Source organism: Balaenoptera borealis, assembly GCF_965194805.1.
Source record: "Balaenoptera borealis genome assembly, chromosome: 3".
Taxonomy (NCBI): domain Eukaryota; kingdom Metazoa; phylum Chordata; class Mammalia; order Artiodactyla; family Balaenopteridae; genus Balaenoptera; species Balaenoptera borealis.
Genome location: NC_138866.1, coordinates 174,715,056 through 174,734,566, shown reverse-complemented (window position 1 = coordinate 174,734,566; position 19,511 = coordinate 174,715,056). Strand labels below are relative to the sequence as shown.

At 38.5% G+C, this 19,511-nt stretch overlaps 1 protein-coding gene across 27 annotated transcripts in view; it reads right to left on the bottom strand.

Moving 5' to 3' along the window:
- MYO3A (myosin IIIA) overlaps positions 1-19,219 on the bottom strand; it is a 188,188-nt gene extending 168,969 nt beyond the window's left edge. For 26 of the 27 annotated variants that reach the window (XR_014242597.1, XR_014242598.1, XR_014242599.1 and 23 more), the window contains exons 1-4: positions 19,167-19,219; positions 18,235-18,321; positions 6,522-6,706; positions 3,996-4,130 (exon numbers count right to left, since the gene is read on the bottom strand). Coding sequence is in view for 18 of the 27 variants with exons in the window: in XM_082385245.1 (XP_082241371.1) it covers positions 3,996-4,130; positions 6,522-6,689 (303 nt within the window). In the remaining 9 variants the exon portion in view is untranslated. The other variant, XM_082385235.1, reaches the window with a different exon arrangement.
- Positions 19,220-19,511: the final 292 nt, after the last annotated feature.

The window sequence follows — 19,511 nt, the reverse complement described above, 5'->3', positions numbered from 1 at the left end:
CGCATCTCAAATATACAAACACAAATACGAAGTACATTCTTTAAAATTCACCATTAATTTAAGGCAAAATGGTTTAAGTTCATAATTTATATTCTATTACTTAGGTAATTATGTTGAGATGAGTAAAAGTTCTGCTTTGTTTTAATGCATGATTTAACTAAAACTATAAAGCTATCTTGAACTAAACTGAGAAATACAAAATAATTCTGAAATCATAATAAATTGCCTACCTTTGAAGAACACAACTGGTTATTTAAAAATTTTTTTAAACTTCTATAAAATAATGCACAGTTTCAGATTCTGAGAAGGTTCTTGAAAATTCTATTTTACAATTTTGAAAGACTCTGGTTCAATTAAAGGTGGCAGATTAAACATATACATTTATTTCCTCTCACACGTGAATCTCCATTAAAATGTTAGTAAAGGAATAAAAAAGTATAAAACCACAAGAGAAAAAAGAACAAAAAGGGAGAGAAGTGGAGAAGAGATCGCAACAAAATTTTTCCACATGGCATGCAGATGTCTGAGTGGTAACTGAGCAATGCAAAGGAAGTCACAAACTAAAGTGCTAGCTGGGGGCTATTTTGAGGTCACCTGAGCAGATTAACCCAGACAGGGCAAGGTAAGAGTGAAAGTGGAGGAGGTGGAAGGGGAGGGGCAGAAAAAAGCGATCCTTTGGAGGTCTCTCATCAAGACTTGACACCCTCTGACCCCACATACAAAATATCAACACCCAGGAGCCTGCCTGAGCACCACACACACACACACACACAGATGGGGGTTTTGTTCCTTAGAAAAACTGAACTGAATGGACTCAAGATCTGGTGACATCAGTAGCGTGGATAACGGGAGCAAGGCACATAACTACATGATGTGCAAAACAGAGAAGTAACCTGGGAAAGAGGAGGCCACGCGATCCAGAAACGGTGGATTCCACCCAGGTGAGCAGCACAGAGATATCAGAGGTCAGATACCTGGCAGGGTTCCAGAGGTGCAATTAATAATTGTGCCAGGGCTTCCCTGGTGGCGCAGTGGTTGGGAATCCGCCTGCCAATGCAGGGGACATGGGTTCGAGCCCTGGTCCGGGAAGATCCCACATGCTGCGGAGCAACTAAGCCCGTGCGCCACAACTACTGAGCCTGAGCTCTAGAGCCCACATGCCACAACTACTGAAGCCCGTGTGCCTAGAGCCCATGCTCTGCAGCAAGAGAAGCCACTGCAATGAGAAGCCCGCGCGCTGCAACTAGAGAAAGCCTGCATGCAGCAACGAAGACCCAAAGCAGCCAAAAATAAATAAATAAAATAAATAAATTTATATAAAAAAAAATTGTGCCAAAATTCAGAATACGGATTAGGAAATGAAAGAGTAGAGAAGTTCGGCCATCTATTTCCAGGTACAGCGATCAACACAGCAGAAGCACAGACCTACCTGCTCAGGAGAGGGTGGCACCACTAACCTGGATCTACACTAATATTGTTCTGTATTATAAGCCCTTTGGTTCTACTTGCTTTTTATTAATCAAGTGAATGTATTTATTTATTTATTTATTTTTTTTTTTTTCTTCAAAATACTAATTGTAAAGTCTGCAGTGGGTATATAGGTGTTCAACTTTTTTCCAGATTTTATGTTTTTGGTTTTGTTTTAAATTTTTTAATTTATTATTTATTTATTATTATTATTTTTTTATTTTTGGCTGTGTTGGGTCTTCGTTTCTGTGCGAGGGCTTTCTCCAGTTGCGGCGAGTGGGGGCCGCTCTTCATCACGGCGCGCGGGCCTCTCACTATCGCGGCCTCTCTTGTTGCGGAGCACAGGCTCCAGACGCTCAGGCTCAGCAGTTGTGGCTCACAGGCCCAGTTGCTCCGCGGCATGTGGGATCTTCCCAGACCAGGGCTCGAACCCGTGTCCCCTGCATTGGCAGGCAGATTCTCAACCACTACGCCACCAGGGAAGCCCCAAATGTATTTATTTTTAAAAAGATAAAAGTGATTAAGTCTATCTGAAATTATATGAACTGGAAAAATACGCTAATTTCATAAATAATATTGTCAATCATTTTAAATATACAAAAAAAAGATGAAGGAAATATGTTCAGAGGTAAGAGTGGTTCTTTTTATAGTTTCAAGTATTTTCTACAATGATCCCTACTTGTAGATTTGTTTAAAAACCATAATAGAAAAAATATAAAGTATGGAGACAATATAATTTATAAATGATTATTGTGCAGGAAAATCAATGGCACATTCCAAAAAAGAAACAGAATAATCAAATGTTAATGAAATAATGTGAATACAAGACACAGAGAACAAACTTGTGGTTGTCAAGGGGAAGGGGGGTGCAGGGGAGAGATGGATTGGGAGTTTGGGATTAGCAGATGCAAACTATTATATATAGAATGGATAAACAACAAGGTCCAACTGCACAGCACGGGGAACTATATTCAATATCCTGTGATAAACCATATGGAAAAGAATATGAAAAAGAGTATATCTATCTATCTATACATATATACGACTGAATCACTTTGCTTTACTCCATAAATAAAATCATTAAATAAACTCCATTTATAAATCAACTATACTTCAATTAAAAAAATAAAATAATGTGAATACAATAAGTAGATGCTGTTAAGGTGATCACACAAAGGTTTTACTAGCCCTGAGTTTGACAAGAGCAGCTTTGAAAAATTTTTATAAATTTTATTGGAGTTAATGATTACTTCAACTTGAATAAAAATATTCAATGAAAATCAGAACAAACACATTCTTACATTCTTCTAGGACTGGCAGTTACCTTAGTGGGGCACCTTCCAGTACTCCTGCATTAGCGAGAATTGTCCCAACCTATTCTCAGAAATTGAAAAGGCAGACTCTATAATTTCCCTTTGGCAACTTATTCAATATTCAACACCATTTCTAGTAAGGTTTTTCCCCATAAATGTAAATACAGTTGACCCTCCGTATCCATGGATCACGCTGTTTGAATCCAACTACGTGGAACGCACAGATATGGAGGACCCACCGTACCTGGTTCTGTAGTTTATGTCATTAGCATTCAGTGAAGCCAGAAGAAGAAATTAGCAGCTCGCCATTTTTGTCTAATGAAGCCTCAGGTACATTAATTTTCTCTCATATCACAGCACCTGGCACTGAGCCTCTGTCACGTGTTATGTTGAACAAAATATGGATGAATAAATAAAAATTATAAAGAAGTCCCTTTATAACATGTTCTTCTGAAAGAAAAATAATCCTGGTTTCTTTAGTCTTTTATTGTGGAAACATTTTCTTTTATTGTTGTTGTTTTTTTTTTTTGTCTGCACAGCGTGTGGGATCTTAGTTCCCCCACTAGGTATCTGACCCGTGCCCCTTACAGTGGAAGGGTGGAGTCTTAACCACTGGACCGCCAGGGAAGTCGTGAAACATTTTCTTTTAATCTTTAATTAATTTTCTTTCATTTCCCCATGTTTCTAAAGATGGCAAGACCAGAACTGGGCATAACATTCTACAAAGGATGTGACCAGCCAGGAACATATTAGAACTGCTTTATGGGGTCAATGTTACATAAACATTAAGTCATTCCAAGACCATACTGCAGGGGCTTCCCTGGTGGCGCAGTGGTTAAGAATCCGCCTGCCAATGCCGGGGACACAAGTTCGAGCCCTGGTCCAGGAAGATCCCACATGCCATGGAGCAGCTAAGCCTGTGCGCCACAAGTACTGAGGCTGCACTCTAGAGCCCGTGAGCCACAACTACTGAGCCTGCATGCCTAAAGCCCGCGCGCCTAGAGCCCGTGCTCCGCAACAAGAGAAGCCACCGGAATGAGAAGCCCACGCGCCGCAACAAAGAGTAGTCCCCGCTCGCTGCAACTAGAGAAAGCCTGCGTGCAGCAACAAAGACCCAACGCAGCCAAAAATAAATAAAGAAAATAAATAAATTTATTTTTAAAAAACAGACCATAATGCAAATTTCCACGTGTAAAATAATGTTTAAACACTCACCTCAAGAACCAGCCACAGCTTATCTCCATTTATTTTATCCTTCTTAAAGTACATGCCATAGAATCTGACCACATTAGGGTGGTCAGAAAGTGCTTTTAAGATGTTGTACTCTGCTTCAATCTCTTCATCAATATCCTAGTTTCAAAAAGTCATGGGGAGAGAACGGTGAGAAAAACATGAATGAAGTCAAAGAAACAATTTAGACTACCAAATGTAGAGTTTTATTTTGTCAAAGCAAGGTCAGAATAGTTTTTACTGCACTCAGTACTATGTATTGAAACTTCTCATTACACTACTTAAGGGGAGAGATTGTGATTTTCCTGCTAATCAAATATATCTCTAATTACGTTAATTTCATTGAAAAGGAATAAATAAAAGGCTGTTTTTGTGTGCAATGAGAAAGAAACGTATATGGAGAACTACCTCAGATGATTTTTCTTTCTTTGTAGTGTTAACTTTGCTTCGATGGCAAAGCCATTTATTTGAAATGAAAACTTTTAGCTGGTTCATTTTGTTTCTTTGAAGTACAGCATATTCGAAGGCTATCAAAAACTAGTCATACATGCAATGAACTCCTACCCTTCCAAAAAAGTGAAAGAGTTAAGTTACATAAGATGGCATACAGCCTTTAGTTAGCTAAAGGCCCATTCACCAGAAGTAGAATAGGTTGTTATCCTACCAGTAAAAATGCAAACATGACTAGGCACTTAGTCATGTATCTAGGAAAATCACATATACATGAAACAACTCACAGAGTCATAAATAAGAAAAAGACTTCTAATATTTTATGGTAACATTTAATGTCCACACTGTTTTAAGACAGAATCATGGAATCAGAGAGCTGGAAAGAATTTTAGACCAGAGCTCTAATTTGAGAGGAAGAAACTAAAGCTCAGGGCAGAGTCACAAGAGCTGGTTCGTGTGAGATCCAGGACTAGTCTACTGCCTTCTAGTACTGCTCATGTCCTCCCCACCTTGGAGAGAAGATTATTAGTTCAAAATCCATAACAGTAAGACCCTTTTAATAAAAAAAAAAAAAAAAAGCCACTCTGCAAAATGCCTGGGTGCATTTAAATTTATTTTATTAAGATTATAATCTCCTGGTTATAAATCTTTTTTATTTGACTTGTGGCATGATGAATGAGAGTAAATAAAGAATTCTTAGGAAAATACACAGGTACTGTGACAAGAATAACAGCAGCAAAAGAACACATTTCATACTGTAGTTATGAATCTACATGTTTCATTTAAGCAATAGAACAAGACATGATTTATACGGTTAGCAGTACACCAAACACGAGTAAATTATGAAAGAATAACGGCTACATGTATTCACAAGGCACTTGTTCTTGTCCATAGAGAAGCAGAGGAATGGGAGAGAGACACTGATTATGGGGCGATACATTGGGGTCAGTCTGGAGCCCTTTCTCTCGCCACCATGGACCCCAACCCTTAACAGTGAAGACCAAAGGACAGACCCATAACTGCAAAGACCAGAGGTACAGTTACTTTGGTACAGCCTAATTTGTGCCTCTCTTCCCTCAGTTTGAATGGTAAGAACTTTCCGACAGGGGAACATGAAGACATGCAGCATCCGTGAAGCCTGGGCACAGTGCTATTCTCTGATGCCCTCCCCACACACATCACGTCATTTCCATCACACAGCACTCCCATCACATGTGCAAGAGCTGAGTAATTGGAGAAGGTGCTCTCAGTAGAGGTTTGGGGATTACGGGATCACTGAGCTTATTCTGGCTCCCCCAGGTGCTAGGGGAGAGCTACGTATGTCCCAGTAGCTGAAAATGCTCCCAAATGTCCAGCTCTCACTCCCAGAAAGAAGAATCTCATCCATCTCCTCATGCTCTTAAAGGCAAAGACAGATGAGTTTCCCTCATCACAACTGGATTTCCCCCAAAAAGCAAAGGAGGTGCCCACTGGGGCACTGCTGAAAAAGAGGCCATGTGGACTGACCGTGACATTCAATTTTTCACAAGGAACCTCACTCTGGTTATAAAGGAACATCATTTCTGCTCTGGAAACACTTAAGTAAACCTGAAAATTAACTTCCCTTTTCTGAATGAAATTTAATTTAAAAAATATTTCTGGTTTGGCGTAAGAGGAATTCTGCCTGAAGCCTAAATAAACACAGGAAGAAAAGGAGATCTGGTACAGATGACATTTTAGGATTACATCTAGACCCATAAATCTGTATTCTGAGAAAACTTTGAAATCTAAAATAATATTAAATCAACTGTTGAGCTGTTGAGAGTTGTATCATTTATATACTTATTTGCATTATATATTTATTCATGTATCAAGTATTTATTGTACCTTATTATAAATGTTAAGCATATAAACAAGGAACCTCTAACAAGTAGACTTTTTTTCTTTAAACATTTTCTTCCAACTGTAACTGACATTGTGATAAATAAATCAAGATAAGATACCTAGAGACTTTTTAACTGTTTAATACAGATTTTTTTTAAAAGTTATTTAGCAGGAAAAAAAGAAACCAATGTGACTTACATGAATCGGATCCAGAATTTTGACTGCTGCTTTTTGGCCATTTTTCTTATTCAACACTTTAAAAACTTTTCCATAAGTTCCTTTGCCGATTGTTTCAGTGATTTCCCATGTATCAGAAGGATCGGGAAAGTTATCAAAGATGATTGTTTTTCCAATTAATGGAAGCATCTTAAAAGTTTAAATCACTGGAGAGAAAAAGCACAGAGTTTCATCTACATTTGACTGGTGATATTAAATGGCACACATAAACTCATGGGAAATTATCTAATATTTTCACTAATATGGAAAATACACAGCAGTAACCAAATGTACTCAGAGTCATGGAAAAATTTTAATTTCAATTCTTTTTTGCAAACAGACGAATATGAGTTTAATAATGCTTTATAAGCAGAGCTTTCTATGTTTAATACAGTTCCACTTTAATTGCTACTAATTATTTTCAGATTAAAATAAGAGGCACATATTTAAATCATTTTGATTTACTGCTTTATACTCATGAATCAAAGAATTTTAGAATGAACCTCAGAGATGATAAAATTCAACTTCTCCATCAAAGCAAATCCCACACTTTAAAATGATAGTGTTTTATATCACTGGTCTATGTAAAACCCAATGATCGGTCCCCCAGTGCTTTTAGGATGAAATTTCTTTCACATAAACTACCACGTCCTTTAAAATATGGCCCTTGCTTAATTTCCTAGCCTCATGTCTCAACACCTCTTCCCTCAGACACTACAAACCAGCCACTCGGGATCCCTCAGGTCATTTCTTTCTTGCTTGAGGATCTTCATATACACTATTCCCTCCCACTTCTGTGGTTTCTTTGCTACTACTTATCTTTTCAGATGTTAGCTTAGATGTCATTCCCTCCAAATGTGACCACTCTCCATCCCATTTGGGTTGCGTGCCCACCTCTGCACTCCAAGACCACTCTGAACCCACCTTGACCTGGTATTACTGTATGCCCAGCACCTGGCACAGTGCTGAAATAATTAGGAGAATATGGCCAATAAGGTCAAGTGATTTTTAAAGAGATTTTATATATAAGCTAAGATAAGATCTTCCAAGTAAAGCTTTTAGCCTTTCATGTTCCCCTTATACTGCATTCAACCATTTCTATAAAATTACAAAGGAAAAAAAAAGGAACAGAAAGAGAAACCAGAACTTGTAGCGGTCCTCAGAATTTTTCAGTTATCTGTGCAAAACCTCCCTCTTTTCTATGTTAAAACGTTGATGCAAAAAAAAAAAAAAGTTGATGCAGTTGTGCTTGTATGTGTATGCATACACATAGAAACACATCTATTAATAAATGTGTTAATATTACATACTAATATTAGCCCATGAAATTCACTTGTCTGGCCACAACTTTCAACCTCATTTAATCCACCAATCCATTGATTCCTCGCTTTCTTTATATCTGTCAGCTCTCTTCAGTCTTCATTCCCTCTTCATTTTCTCCTTCCCCAGCATAAATTCTACAGCTTGAATTATTATAACTTCCTTGCAAATGCCCTCAGCACTCTTGTTCTTCTCTTTCTCCACCACCAGTCTCCTGGGGTTAAGAAACCAACTCTGGTTAAACTCTGCATCTTCTTCACACCTGTGCCTGTAGCTAGAGAAAACCACACAACTAGGCTGTATCGTTTCACTTTAAATTCAGGATAAAAAACTTGCAAGTAGACCCTCAGTGCTGCCCAGCAATGCTACTGCACTTCCCTGGTTTGTGTATTCTCTTCTCTCTGGGGTGATTAACTATTTCACAGTGATCTCTGTCCTCAAATTTCTCTCTCCTCAAATTGTTCCCTCTTTGCTGTCCATCGCCTCCCACAAAACTTCCCAACCGACGCCCTCATTTAATAATTAAGTGACAAAACGGAAGCATTAATAAACTTAATCTTATCTCAGAAAATACAAACCAACGTGCATCAAACATGAGGAGTTCATTCTATTTATCATCAGTAATTGCTGTTTGGCCTCAGTCTTTTCCTTCTGTTCCATCTCATCCATCATATCTCAGCTCACATATAACATTTTTAGAAAAGTCTTCCCTGTATATTTTATTCCTCCATCAACATGTAAGCTACAGAGGGTACAGACTTTGTTATTTTTACCGCTGTAGCCACAGTTCCCAGAATGATGCCTAACACATTGCAGACAATTAGTAAATGATCGCTAAATGGGCAAATGTTTATTTATCTGTTAATTCTGAGAACTGAGATCTTATCTCTCTTGTTCACTTACCAATCTTACAATGCCTCACTCTGTGCCTGGCATATAGTAGATGTTAAATACATAGCTGCTGAATAAGTGAATCAATATGGTTCTTCCAAAAGAGTTTTTAAATGGGAGAGAGAAATAAGGATTAGGAGGAGCTGAAAAGAATTTGAAAATCTAAACAAAATAAGGATCATATTCTGATTCATTATATTTAAGGGGACATCATCCAGTAAATGGCTATGAATGCCTGCTGAAAATTACATCACTACATAAAAACACACTTAGGAATAGTTCTTACAACACTTAATCCTTATGAAATTCGTGCTTTTGATCCGAAATGCAAAGAAACAAGTAGGAGGTAATCAGTAATAATCATCCACTTTAGTGATTTCATAATCAGTCACAAGATAACTACTTTTTACATCTATCTACTTGAGTCATGCAAATAAGCGTTTATGCCATCCATATGAGGTAAAATTTAGACCAAAAGACCAAATTAAATCTTATTAAATGCCTGAAGTAGGAGTTTTCAACCAGGAAAACCATTCATTTTATGGAATATTGCCTTTTCAGTGGCAATGTTATGGAACACTATTTTAATTTCTGCTTTTTTAATATTAGGGATTAACTGTTGGTCTTTAAATATACAGGCATATGAATTCAGTTAAAAACGACTGAACACCAAATGTGTGCAAAGTATTTTAGAGTTTTGGGGATACAAAGATAGGTAACTTGTGGATAGATAAATAAATATGTAACTATATTATGAAAAGTGATAGGTAATAGAGATAGGCATAAAATGCTATGGTCGCCCAGGTGAAGAAGCAATTAATTCTGAAGTATCTGAAAAGATACAGAAATTAGCAGTACTAGAGCTGGACATTAAACAAGAACAGGAGTTTATCTAAAATAGAATTTCCTCTTTAACAGTTCATAGTAAGAGAAATATTTAAAGCAGTGCATTGCTACATTATAAAACAATAATCACAAAATGACAAATGCATAGGCATTTTGGAAACTGAATACACTTAATTAAGTCCCATTTAAAACAAAACTTTTAGGCAAAAGAACACTAAAAAGACTTCCTCAGAATTAAACAGTAAAGAATTTCAAGAATTAGAATAGAAACAAGCCTTATGACTCCTAAACTATACTTTTCAAATACACAGTTGTTTATTTTTTAAGAATAAAATAAAATGTCACAGTTAGTAAACAACTATTTAATGATTACAGTAAATTGCATTCTACATAGCAATGTTTATATTTTTTCTAGTCTTCAGCACCCAAAGAATAAAAAAAAAATAATTCTCTAGCTCATAAAACTGAAACATATAATTGTTTTTAATTATATGATCATGTAATCTAAAGAATTACTTTTGACATATATATTTACTGTATTTTGATCTATGTATTTACCATAACTCTGAAAAGGTACTTACAAAGCTACATTTTAAAATGAAAAATCACCTTTTTTAGTTGATTTATTATATATTGAGCTACTGAGGTTTTTCTCATGATAGAAGAAAGGACCATAATACAATAAAAATGTATCTTACTTCAGGATCTTAACACTCATCTCAACAATTATTCTGACTGCTTTTGTAAAGCTGCACTTAATTCTTCTTTACTAAAATAATCAAACTGCCTGCAGGCTCATTCTAATACACAGCATACACAGGATGATCTCTCATTGGGCTGTCTCTTCCCTCTGTCCAGAATGCTCATTCTCCAGGAAGCCTCATGGCTTACTTCCTCCTAGTCTTACATCAGCCATCACTTTTCAATAAGACCTACCCTAACCATCCTATTTAAAATCTCAACCTGCTGTCCTCTACTCCATCCTGCCTCCCAACTCTTGGTCCCCCTCACCCTGTTCTATTTTCATAACACTTATTACCTCTTTGGCACATTATATTATTTCTTGTTTATTATGTTTTATTTATTATTTTTTCTATGCTACTAGAATGTAAGCCCCACGAGGGCTAAAATTTTATCCAGGTTGTTCACTGATGTATCCCAAAGACTCTAAAACCATGACTGGCACACAGGAAATACTCTGTAAGTATCATCCAGGCAAGAATGCCTACTTTTGCCATTTCTATCCAACATAGTACTGGAAGTCCTGGCCAGAGCAAGCAATCCAGAAAAAGAAATATGGGACTTCCCTGGTGGTGCAGTGGTTAAGAATCTGCCTGCCGGGCTTCCCTGGTGGCTCAGTGGTTGAGAATCTGCCTGCCAATGCAGGGGGACAAGGGTTCGAGCCCTGGTCTGGGAAGATCCCACGTGCCGCAGAGCAACTAGGCCCGTGAGCCACAACTACTGAGCCTGCATGTCTGGAGCCTGTGCTCTGCAGCAAGAGATGCCACGATAGTGAGAGGCCCTCGCACCGCGATGAAGAGTGGCCCCCGCTTGCCGCAACTAGAGAAAGCCCTCACACAGAAACGAAGACCCAACACAGACAAAAATTAATTAATTAATTATTAAAAAAAAAAAAAAAAAGAATCTGCCTGCCAACGCAGGGGACACGGGTTCGAGCCCTGGTCCGGGAAGATCCCACATGCCACGGAGCAACTAAGCCCGTGTGCCACAACTACTGAGCCTGCATGCCACAACTTCTGAAGCCCGTGTGCCTAGAGCCCGTGCTCTACAACAAGAGAAGCCACTGCAGTGAGAAGCCCACACATCACGACAAAGAGTAGCCCGCAGATCGCAACGAAGAGTAGCCCCCGCTCGCCACAACTAGAGAAAGCCCAAGCGCAGCAACGAAGACCCAACACAGCCAAAAATAAAATATAAATAAATAAATAAATTTATTAAAAAGAAATAAAAGGCATCTAAATTGGAAAGGAAGAATAAAATTATCTCTATTCACAGGTGACTTGATCTTATATGTAGAAAACCCTAAAGAATCCACAAAGGCTGTCAGAACTAATACATGAATTCAGGAAAGTTATGGGATGCAAAATCAACATGCAAATATCAGTTGAATTTCTATACACTTAACAATGAACGCAAAAGAGAAATTAAGAAAGTGATTCTATTTATAATAACACCAAAAAAAATACTTAGGAATAAATTTAACCAAGAAGGGTGAGAGACTTATATAGTGAAAACTACAAAACAATGCTGAAAGAAATTAAAGAAGACACAAAGAAATGGAAAGACATGTCGTGTTCATATATTGGAAGACGATATTGTTAAGATGTCTATGTGTACTGCCCAAAGCAATCTGTAGATTCAATGCACTCCCTATCAAAATCCCAATGAGATTTTTTGCATAAATAGAAAAAAATCCATCCCAAAGTCAAACGGAATCTCAAATAATAATAATAATCTCACTTCCAATAACCCAAACAATACTGAAAAAGAAGAATATAGTTGAAGGTCTCTCACACTTCCTGCTTTCAAAACTTATTACAAAGCTACAGTAATCAACTCAGTGTTCTACTGCCACAAGGACAAACACATAGACCAAGGGAATCAAATGGAGAGCCCAGAAATAAAACCTCACATATATGGTCAAGTAATTTTCAACAAGACTGTCAAGACCATTCGATGAGGAAATAAGTCTTTTTAACAATTTGTGTTGAGAAAATTGGAAATCCACATGCAAAAGAATGAAGTTGAATCCTCATGCTACACCACATGCAAAAACTGACACAAAATAGGTCAAAGACCTAAACATAAGAGCTAAAACCATAAAAATTAGAAGAAAATATATAGGAAAAGCTACATGACACTGAATTTGGCAGTGATTTCTTGAATCTGACACCAAAGCACAGGTAAGAGGAAAAAATAGATAAATTAGACTTCATAAAAAATTAAAAACTCTTGTACCTCAAAGGACACCATCAACAGAGTGAACAGACAACCCACAAGATAGAAGAAAATATTTGTAAGTCATATACCCGATAAAGGGTTAAAGAATGCCTACAATACAACAACAAAATAACCTAATTTTAAAAATGGGCAAAGGACCTGAACAGACATTTGTCCAAAGAAGATATATACAAATGGCCAATAAGCATACGGAATCACTAATCCTTAGGAAAATGCAAATCAAAACCATGAAGAGACACTACTTCACAACCATTAACATGGCTATTATCAAATAACAAAAAACAAGTGTTGTTCAGGGTGTGGAGAAACTGAAACTCTTGTGATTGCTGGTGGGAATGTAAAATAGTGCAACTGCTGTGGAAAATGACATAGTGTTTCCTCAGAAAAATACTGAATTACCACATGATCCAGCAATTCTACTTCTGGGTATATATCCAAAATAATTGAAAGGAGGGTCTCAAAGAGTTATTTGTACATCCATGTTCATATCAGTATTACTCACAACAGCTAAAAGGTGGAAGCAGCCCGCATGTCCATCAGTGGATGAATGGATAAATAAAATGTTGTATTACATATAATAGAATGTGATTCAGCCTTAAAAGGGAAGAAAATTCTGACACATGCTACAACATGGAAAAGCCTAGAAGGCCTTATGTGTTGTGAAAAGAAAAGCCTGTCACAAAAGGTCAAATATTGTATGATTCCACTTATACATAGTACCCAGAATGGTCGAATTCACAGACAGAAAGTACAGTTGTGGTTGCTAGATCAGGGAAAGTACAATTGTGGTTGCTAGATCAGGGAAGGGAAATGGGAATTATTAGATCAGGGAAGGGAAATGGGAATTATTACTTAACAGGTAGAGTCTCAGTTTGGGAAGATAAAAGAAGTTGTGAGGTGGATGGTGGTGATCATTGTACAACAACATGAATGTACTTACAGCCACAGAACTGCACATTTTAAAATGGTTAAAAGGGTAAACTGTATGTAATGTACATTTTACCACAATAAAAATATTACTCCGTATGTAGTATAGGGAAACAAAGTAAAGAAAAACAGGAGAGCCAAATTGAAAGATATGGAAGGGAGACCAGAATGGTCTGCTTGCTCTCAGATCCATGCATGACCTTCCGTGTCCTGAATCTTGGGGGCTGACATCTCAAAACTGTATTTCCCAAACTCCTTGTCCCACTGGCTTCCTCCCCTGCTAGATGCTGTCAGTGAGAGTGCCAGGCAGGAGACTGGATGGTAGGAGGATATTTCTCCTCTGCTTTCTCTGGGTTTTGTGGTGTCTCCATCAGTGGCTGTATCTCCCCAGCGATCCCTGTTCCTGTAGAGCAGACCTGCCATGGTTCTAGATGGCCTCAGCTTCTGAATTCTGGTAAGACTATCTCCTTGCTGTAACTCTAGAGCCTGAGGCGTGACAACAGTTTTTTGCTATTGCTAACTTTTAGTTTGCCTCATTGTCCCATTTGGCTTTCAGATATCTTAAAACAGCAGTCCCCAACCTTTTTGGCACCAGGGACCGGTTTCATGGAAGACGATTTTTCCATGGGGGCGGGGATGGCTCAGGCGGTAATGCAAGTGATGGGGAGCGATGGAGAGCGGCAGATAAAGCTTCGCTCACAAGCCTGTCGCTCACCTCCTGCTGTGCAGCCTGGGGCTTGGGGACCCCTGTCCTAAAACATTTGTAACTAATCCCCCATATGTCTTAGTCTGTTCAGGTTGCTCTAGCAAAAACAATATAAAATGGGTGGATTATAAACAACAAACATTTATTTCTCACAGTTCTAGAGGCTAGGAAATCCAAGATCATGGTGCTGGTAGATGTGGTGTTGGGTGTGTGTTCACTTTCTTTCTAGACAGCTGTCTTTTTGCTGTAATCCCACATGGTGGAAGGGAGGCGCTCGCTCTCTGGGGTCTCTTTTATACAATGCTAATCCCATTCATGAGGCTCTGCCCTTGTGACCTAATCACTTCCCAAAGGCCTCATACCCAACACCATTACCCTGGCGGTTAGGATTTAAAAATATGAATTTGGGGAGGATACAAACATTCAGACCATAGCACCATATTAAATTCCCTCTGTCGAACTACTTGGTATTAATTCTGTTTTCCGACTGATTCAGTCTAACAGGCATCTAATCAGTTTGAGAAGGAGAGAATGGAGAAAAAGCAATAGACAGTGGCTGGAAGTTTTCCCAAGCAGGTGAAAGGTATAAACACTCAAATTTAGGAAGCTCAGTAAATTTTTTTTGAAAATCCACAGTTAGATACACTGCAATGAAATGACAGAAAACCAAAGACAATGAGAAGCTCTTAAAACCAACCGAATAGAAAAGATATATTACACAGAGAAGGAAACAATTAGAGTGACTGCTGATATTTCAATAGAAAACAGTAGTATAATATTCAAAATGCTGAAATAAAATAACTGTTAATCTAGAACAAACAAAAGTATCCTTCAAGATCAAAGGCAGATTAAAGATATTTTTCACCAGAAAAAAAAACTGAGTTTAACGACAGTGACCCCTGAGAAAGAGAACTTCTAAAGGATGTCTCTGAAGAATGATAATGGTCTCACAAGGAAGGTCTCAATTGCCAAAAACAGTAAATAAATTGTTACACATGTGTGTAAATCTAAACTACACTGACTGTAAGCAACAATAATAGACAAAAATGAACAATAATAATCAAAAGCAGAGTGATAGAATTTAAAATGTTCTTAAGTTCCTCATATAGTTAAAGAGGCAATTAGAAATAATAACTTTAGGGGCTTCCCTGGTGGTGCAGTGGTTGACAATCTGCCTGCCAATGCAGGGCACACGGGTTCGAGCCCTGGTCTGGGAAGATCCCACATGCCGTGGGGCAACTGGGCCCGTGTGCCACAACTACTGAGCCTGCGCGTCTGGAGCCTGTGCTCCGCAACAAGAGAGGCCGCGACAGTGAGAGGCCCGTGCACCGCGATGAAGAGTGGCCCCCACTTGCCGCAACTAGAGAGAGCCCTCGCACAGAAACGAAGACCCAACACAGGCAAAAATAAATAAATAAAAAATAAATTAAAAAAAAAAAAAGCATTGCCTTGCTTAAAAAAAAAAAAAAAAGAAATAATAACTTTAGACTTTAAGATATACATGTCAAATACTTAAACACTAGACCCTCAAAATACTATGCATAATATTAAAAGAGAAAAAGTGATATTAACAAACTCATTCAATCAAAAAACTCAGGAAAAGAGAATAAAGGAAGCATAAAAAATGCAGAAGAAATAGAAAGCATAAAATAGCCCTGTGGAAACAATTATAAATATGTCAGTAATCACAAGAATTGTAAATGGACCAAACTCACCAGTCAAAAGACAGAAACCGGTAGCTTCTGGCTGTTTGCATGAGATTCACATAAACTACAGACAGAGATAGACTGGAAATAAAATAATGGTACCATGTAAATATTCAACAAAAGAAAGTGACGTGGCTAGATTAACATCAGACAAAATGTACTCTAAGGAAAAATATTTACTAGACGTAAAGAGGATCACGACATAATAATCAAAGACTTAATTTACCAAGAAAATAGAAAAGCTCAAAACAGAGACCCAAAATACGTAAAATAAGAACTGAAAGACATACAAAGAAAAATGGAGAAGGTCACAATTTTAGTGGGAGATTTTAACACATCTTGCCAGTGATTTTTGGATCAAGTGGAGAAAAAAGTTCTTAAGAATAGATAAAATTTAAACAATTAACAAAGAAAATTGAATGGATATCCTGAATACACATGAAATCCTGTGTCTAATAATGAATACTCTTCCTGAGCACATATGACTGCGATGTAATTAAGAAATCAACAACTATTAGATAAATTTTTAAAAACCTATACACTTGGATACTTTAAAAGGAGCAATTAAAGAGCCAAAGAGGAAATGTAATGACCATTTTAAAATAGACTTAGAACTGAATAATAATAAAAATACTACTCATGAAAATGTATGGGATACAGCTGAAACAGTACACAGAGGAAAACAGATAGCCTCAAATTTTCTATTACAAAGGAAGAAAAGCTAAAAATTATATAATTACAAAATAAAAGCAAAAAGTGTAGAAAAAAGGAAGCTAAGAGTTGAAATTAAAGAAAGACATTACAGAAAAAGAATAAGACAGATTAGAGGATTGATAAATATAATAGTTCTTCAAACAGAATTTTTTAAAAATAGACAAGCCTCTATCAAGACTGATCAAGAAAAAAACCAAACAAGAGAGAAGGCACAGATGGACAGTACTAAGGATGAAAGACTAACAAATTACAGCAGAGACTAAAAAGATCATAAAAGGATACAATTTTATATCAAGAAACTTAAAAAAAGATTAAATGGACAATTTCCTAGAAATAATATTAGAGAAGGAAAGAATAGACTGAGTTTTTAAGGTCATAATGGTGGTAAATGGAAGAGTCAAGAAACAAACCAGGTCAAAGTCCATGGTAGAAATTTGAGGACTTCCCTGGTGGTTCAGTGGTTAAGATTCTGCCTGCCAATGCAGGGGACACAGGTTCGAGCCCTGGTCCAGGAAGATCTCACGTGCCGCGGAGCAACTAAGCCCGTGCGCCACAACTACTGAGCCCGCGTGCCTAGAGCCCATGCTCTGCAGCAAGAGAAGCCACCGCAATGAGAAGCCCGCGCGCCACAACTAGAGAAAGCCCGCGCACAGCAATAAAGACCCAATGCAGCCAAAAATAAAATAACTAAATTTATTTTTAAAAAAAAGAAATTTTCTGTTCAGTGATAGATGATTTCAGTATTAAAGAGTAATGCTTCCCAACTTGAGGTTCCTGACTCCCTGTGTGTCCTTAAAGTGGTAAGGGGTCTTCTGTGAATTAGTTTGAAAGTCTAATGGAAATCTGTTTACCCTCTAAGGATAACTGAGTTTGTTTCCTATGCAAAGGAAAGGGAGTTTGTTAGATACAATCTTTCAAATTATCAATCCAGGGAAAAAACTAATGAAGAGACCCTCATTTGTTGGGTTAAAAAAAAAAAAAAAAAAAAAGGAAGTAAATAGTTTACAGCACTGACATTGCAGAAATTATTAAAATGATCAAACATCCTTACATCAAAACTGTACATACTTTACATCTATATAGTCTAAAGTATATTTGCACTTTCAAATATCTGTTTATCACACTATTAGTAGCAACTAATGGACTTTCAAATAGATTGGACTTGACAGATAAAAGTTACTTTTCAAAGAATATTTGCACAAAAAAAAATAAGCTGTAAAGATACAGTTGAAAAAGGAAGTGCAGGACAATGCCTTATGTGACTGACCAAAATCTCTCCAAATAGATATAGTCTGCTATTAAAGATCACCACATTGAATCTTTTACTTTGTGCTTTTCTGGTTCCCAACGATAATAATAAAAAAGGACTAAGACAAATGAGAGTAATTTTTCACATGCCTAGACTTCACATCAATATACTCATAAAGAACAAGTTATCTTTGCAATCTTACACATTTCTAAATTTCCCCATTTGAAAACAATTATCTTTTATAATATAATAAAAATCAATACGGCATGAATAACATGCACCGTCATTTATCTGTCAAAACTTGGCACTTAGGCTCCGGCAAATCCAGAACACTTGTCGACTTTTATCACCTACCCTTAGCAAAGCTTGAAAAGAATGCATAATAATGTTCGGATATCATGACGTAGAGTGAGTATCCAGACTGCAGCTGTGATCCTGGGCCTGTAACACACAACAAACGAGTCAAGGTGTCACAGGATAAGCATCAAGGATCTATGGAAAGTATTTAGAAGTTGAACCTAGAAACGTTTAGGTAGTATGGCTCAACGACAATTTATTCCTCAGGTTTAGCATTATTTGCACAAGTAACACGGAACACCTCACATTCTGTGCAGGCATAAAATAACTCTAAAGTTACTGGACCAATGAGAATTACAAAAAAAAATTAAGAGGCGTTAAGGGCACCCATTCAATCACCAAGAAAACTCCAGAGACAACAAAACCTATAAGGATTCTTTGGGTTTTCAAATTTTCTCAAAAAAAAAATTTTTTTTTAATTTTAGGGCCATTACAATGTCTATTTCAAGGCTTATAGCCAACAATCATTCCAATAATAATAAAATATTATTAAAAATTTTTTTTAAATTTCTCGTAGGAAAATCCTAGCAAGGTGCAAATATAAACTACTACAGAACAGCGCTGTTGGTGAGCAAGTCGAGATGACATCGTCTCTGGGAGGATTTCTCTACTTCTCAATATCACAACGCTCTTTCCTGTCTGCACGTTCTCCTTAAAAAGGAAACTTTACAGATGCGTCTGGAGCCCCAGCTCCACCGACCTGCTGCCAGAGAAGTCAGCCCTGAACAGGCGTTCCCTCGGGTTGAGCCGGCGCGGCGCGGGCCACAGGTTCCCGAGACTCGGTCGGGACGAGGCGCGCGGTCCCCACGAGCCCCCCTCCCGTTCCCGGTCCGGTTCCCCGGGGTGGACGCGGGGTTCCCGCCCCCAGTGGCCGGGGAAGCGACGCCGCCAGGCCCGCGGCTCCCCGCCGCCGAGGCCCAGACCCCTACCTGGGCCGGAAGCCGGCGTCTCCATCCACCCCTCGGGCGTGCGGGGCGGGACGGCCGGGGGCGGGGCGCTCGAGGGGGCGGCCCCTCGCCAGGCTCTGGAAGAACGTTCTCCCTCCCGCCCGCGGGCGCCGCCTTCCCCCGGGACCGCCGGTGGTGGGGGAGGCCGCGCCGTCCGCCCCGCGCTCCTCGCAGGGCCCGGGACTGGCGGCCGAGGCTGCGAGGGGCTTCATGGCGTTCGGCCGCGCCGCCCTGGCCTGGAGCCCGGGGGAAAGGGAGAGGACCCCGGCGTCCCTGGAGCCCCCTCGGACAGACCCACTTTCCTGAAGCGAAGTCTCCTAGCGATGT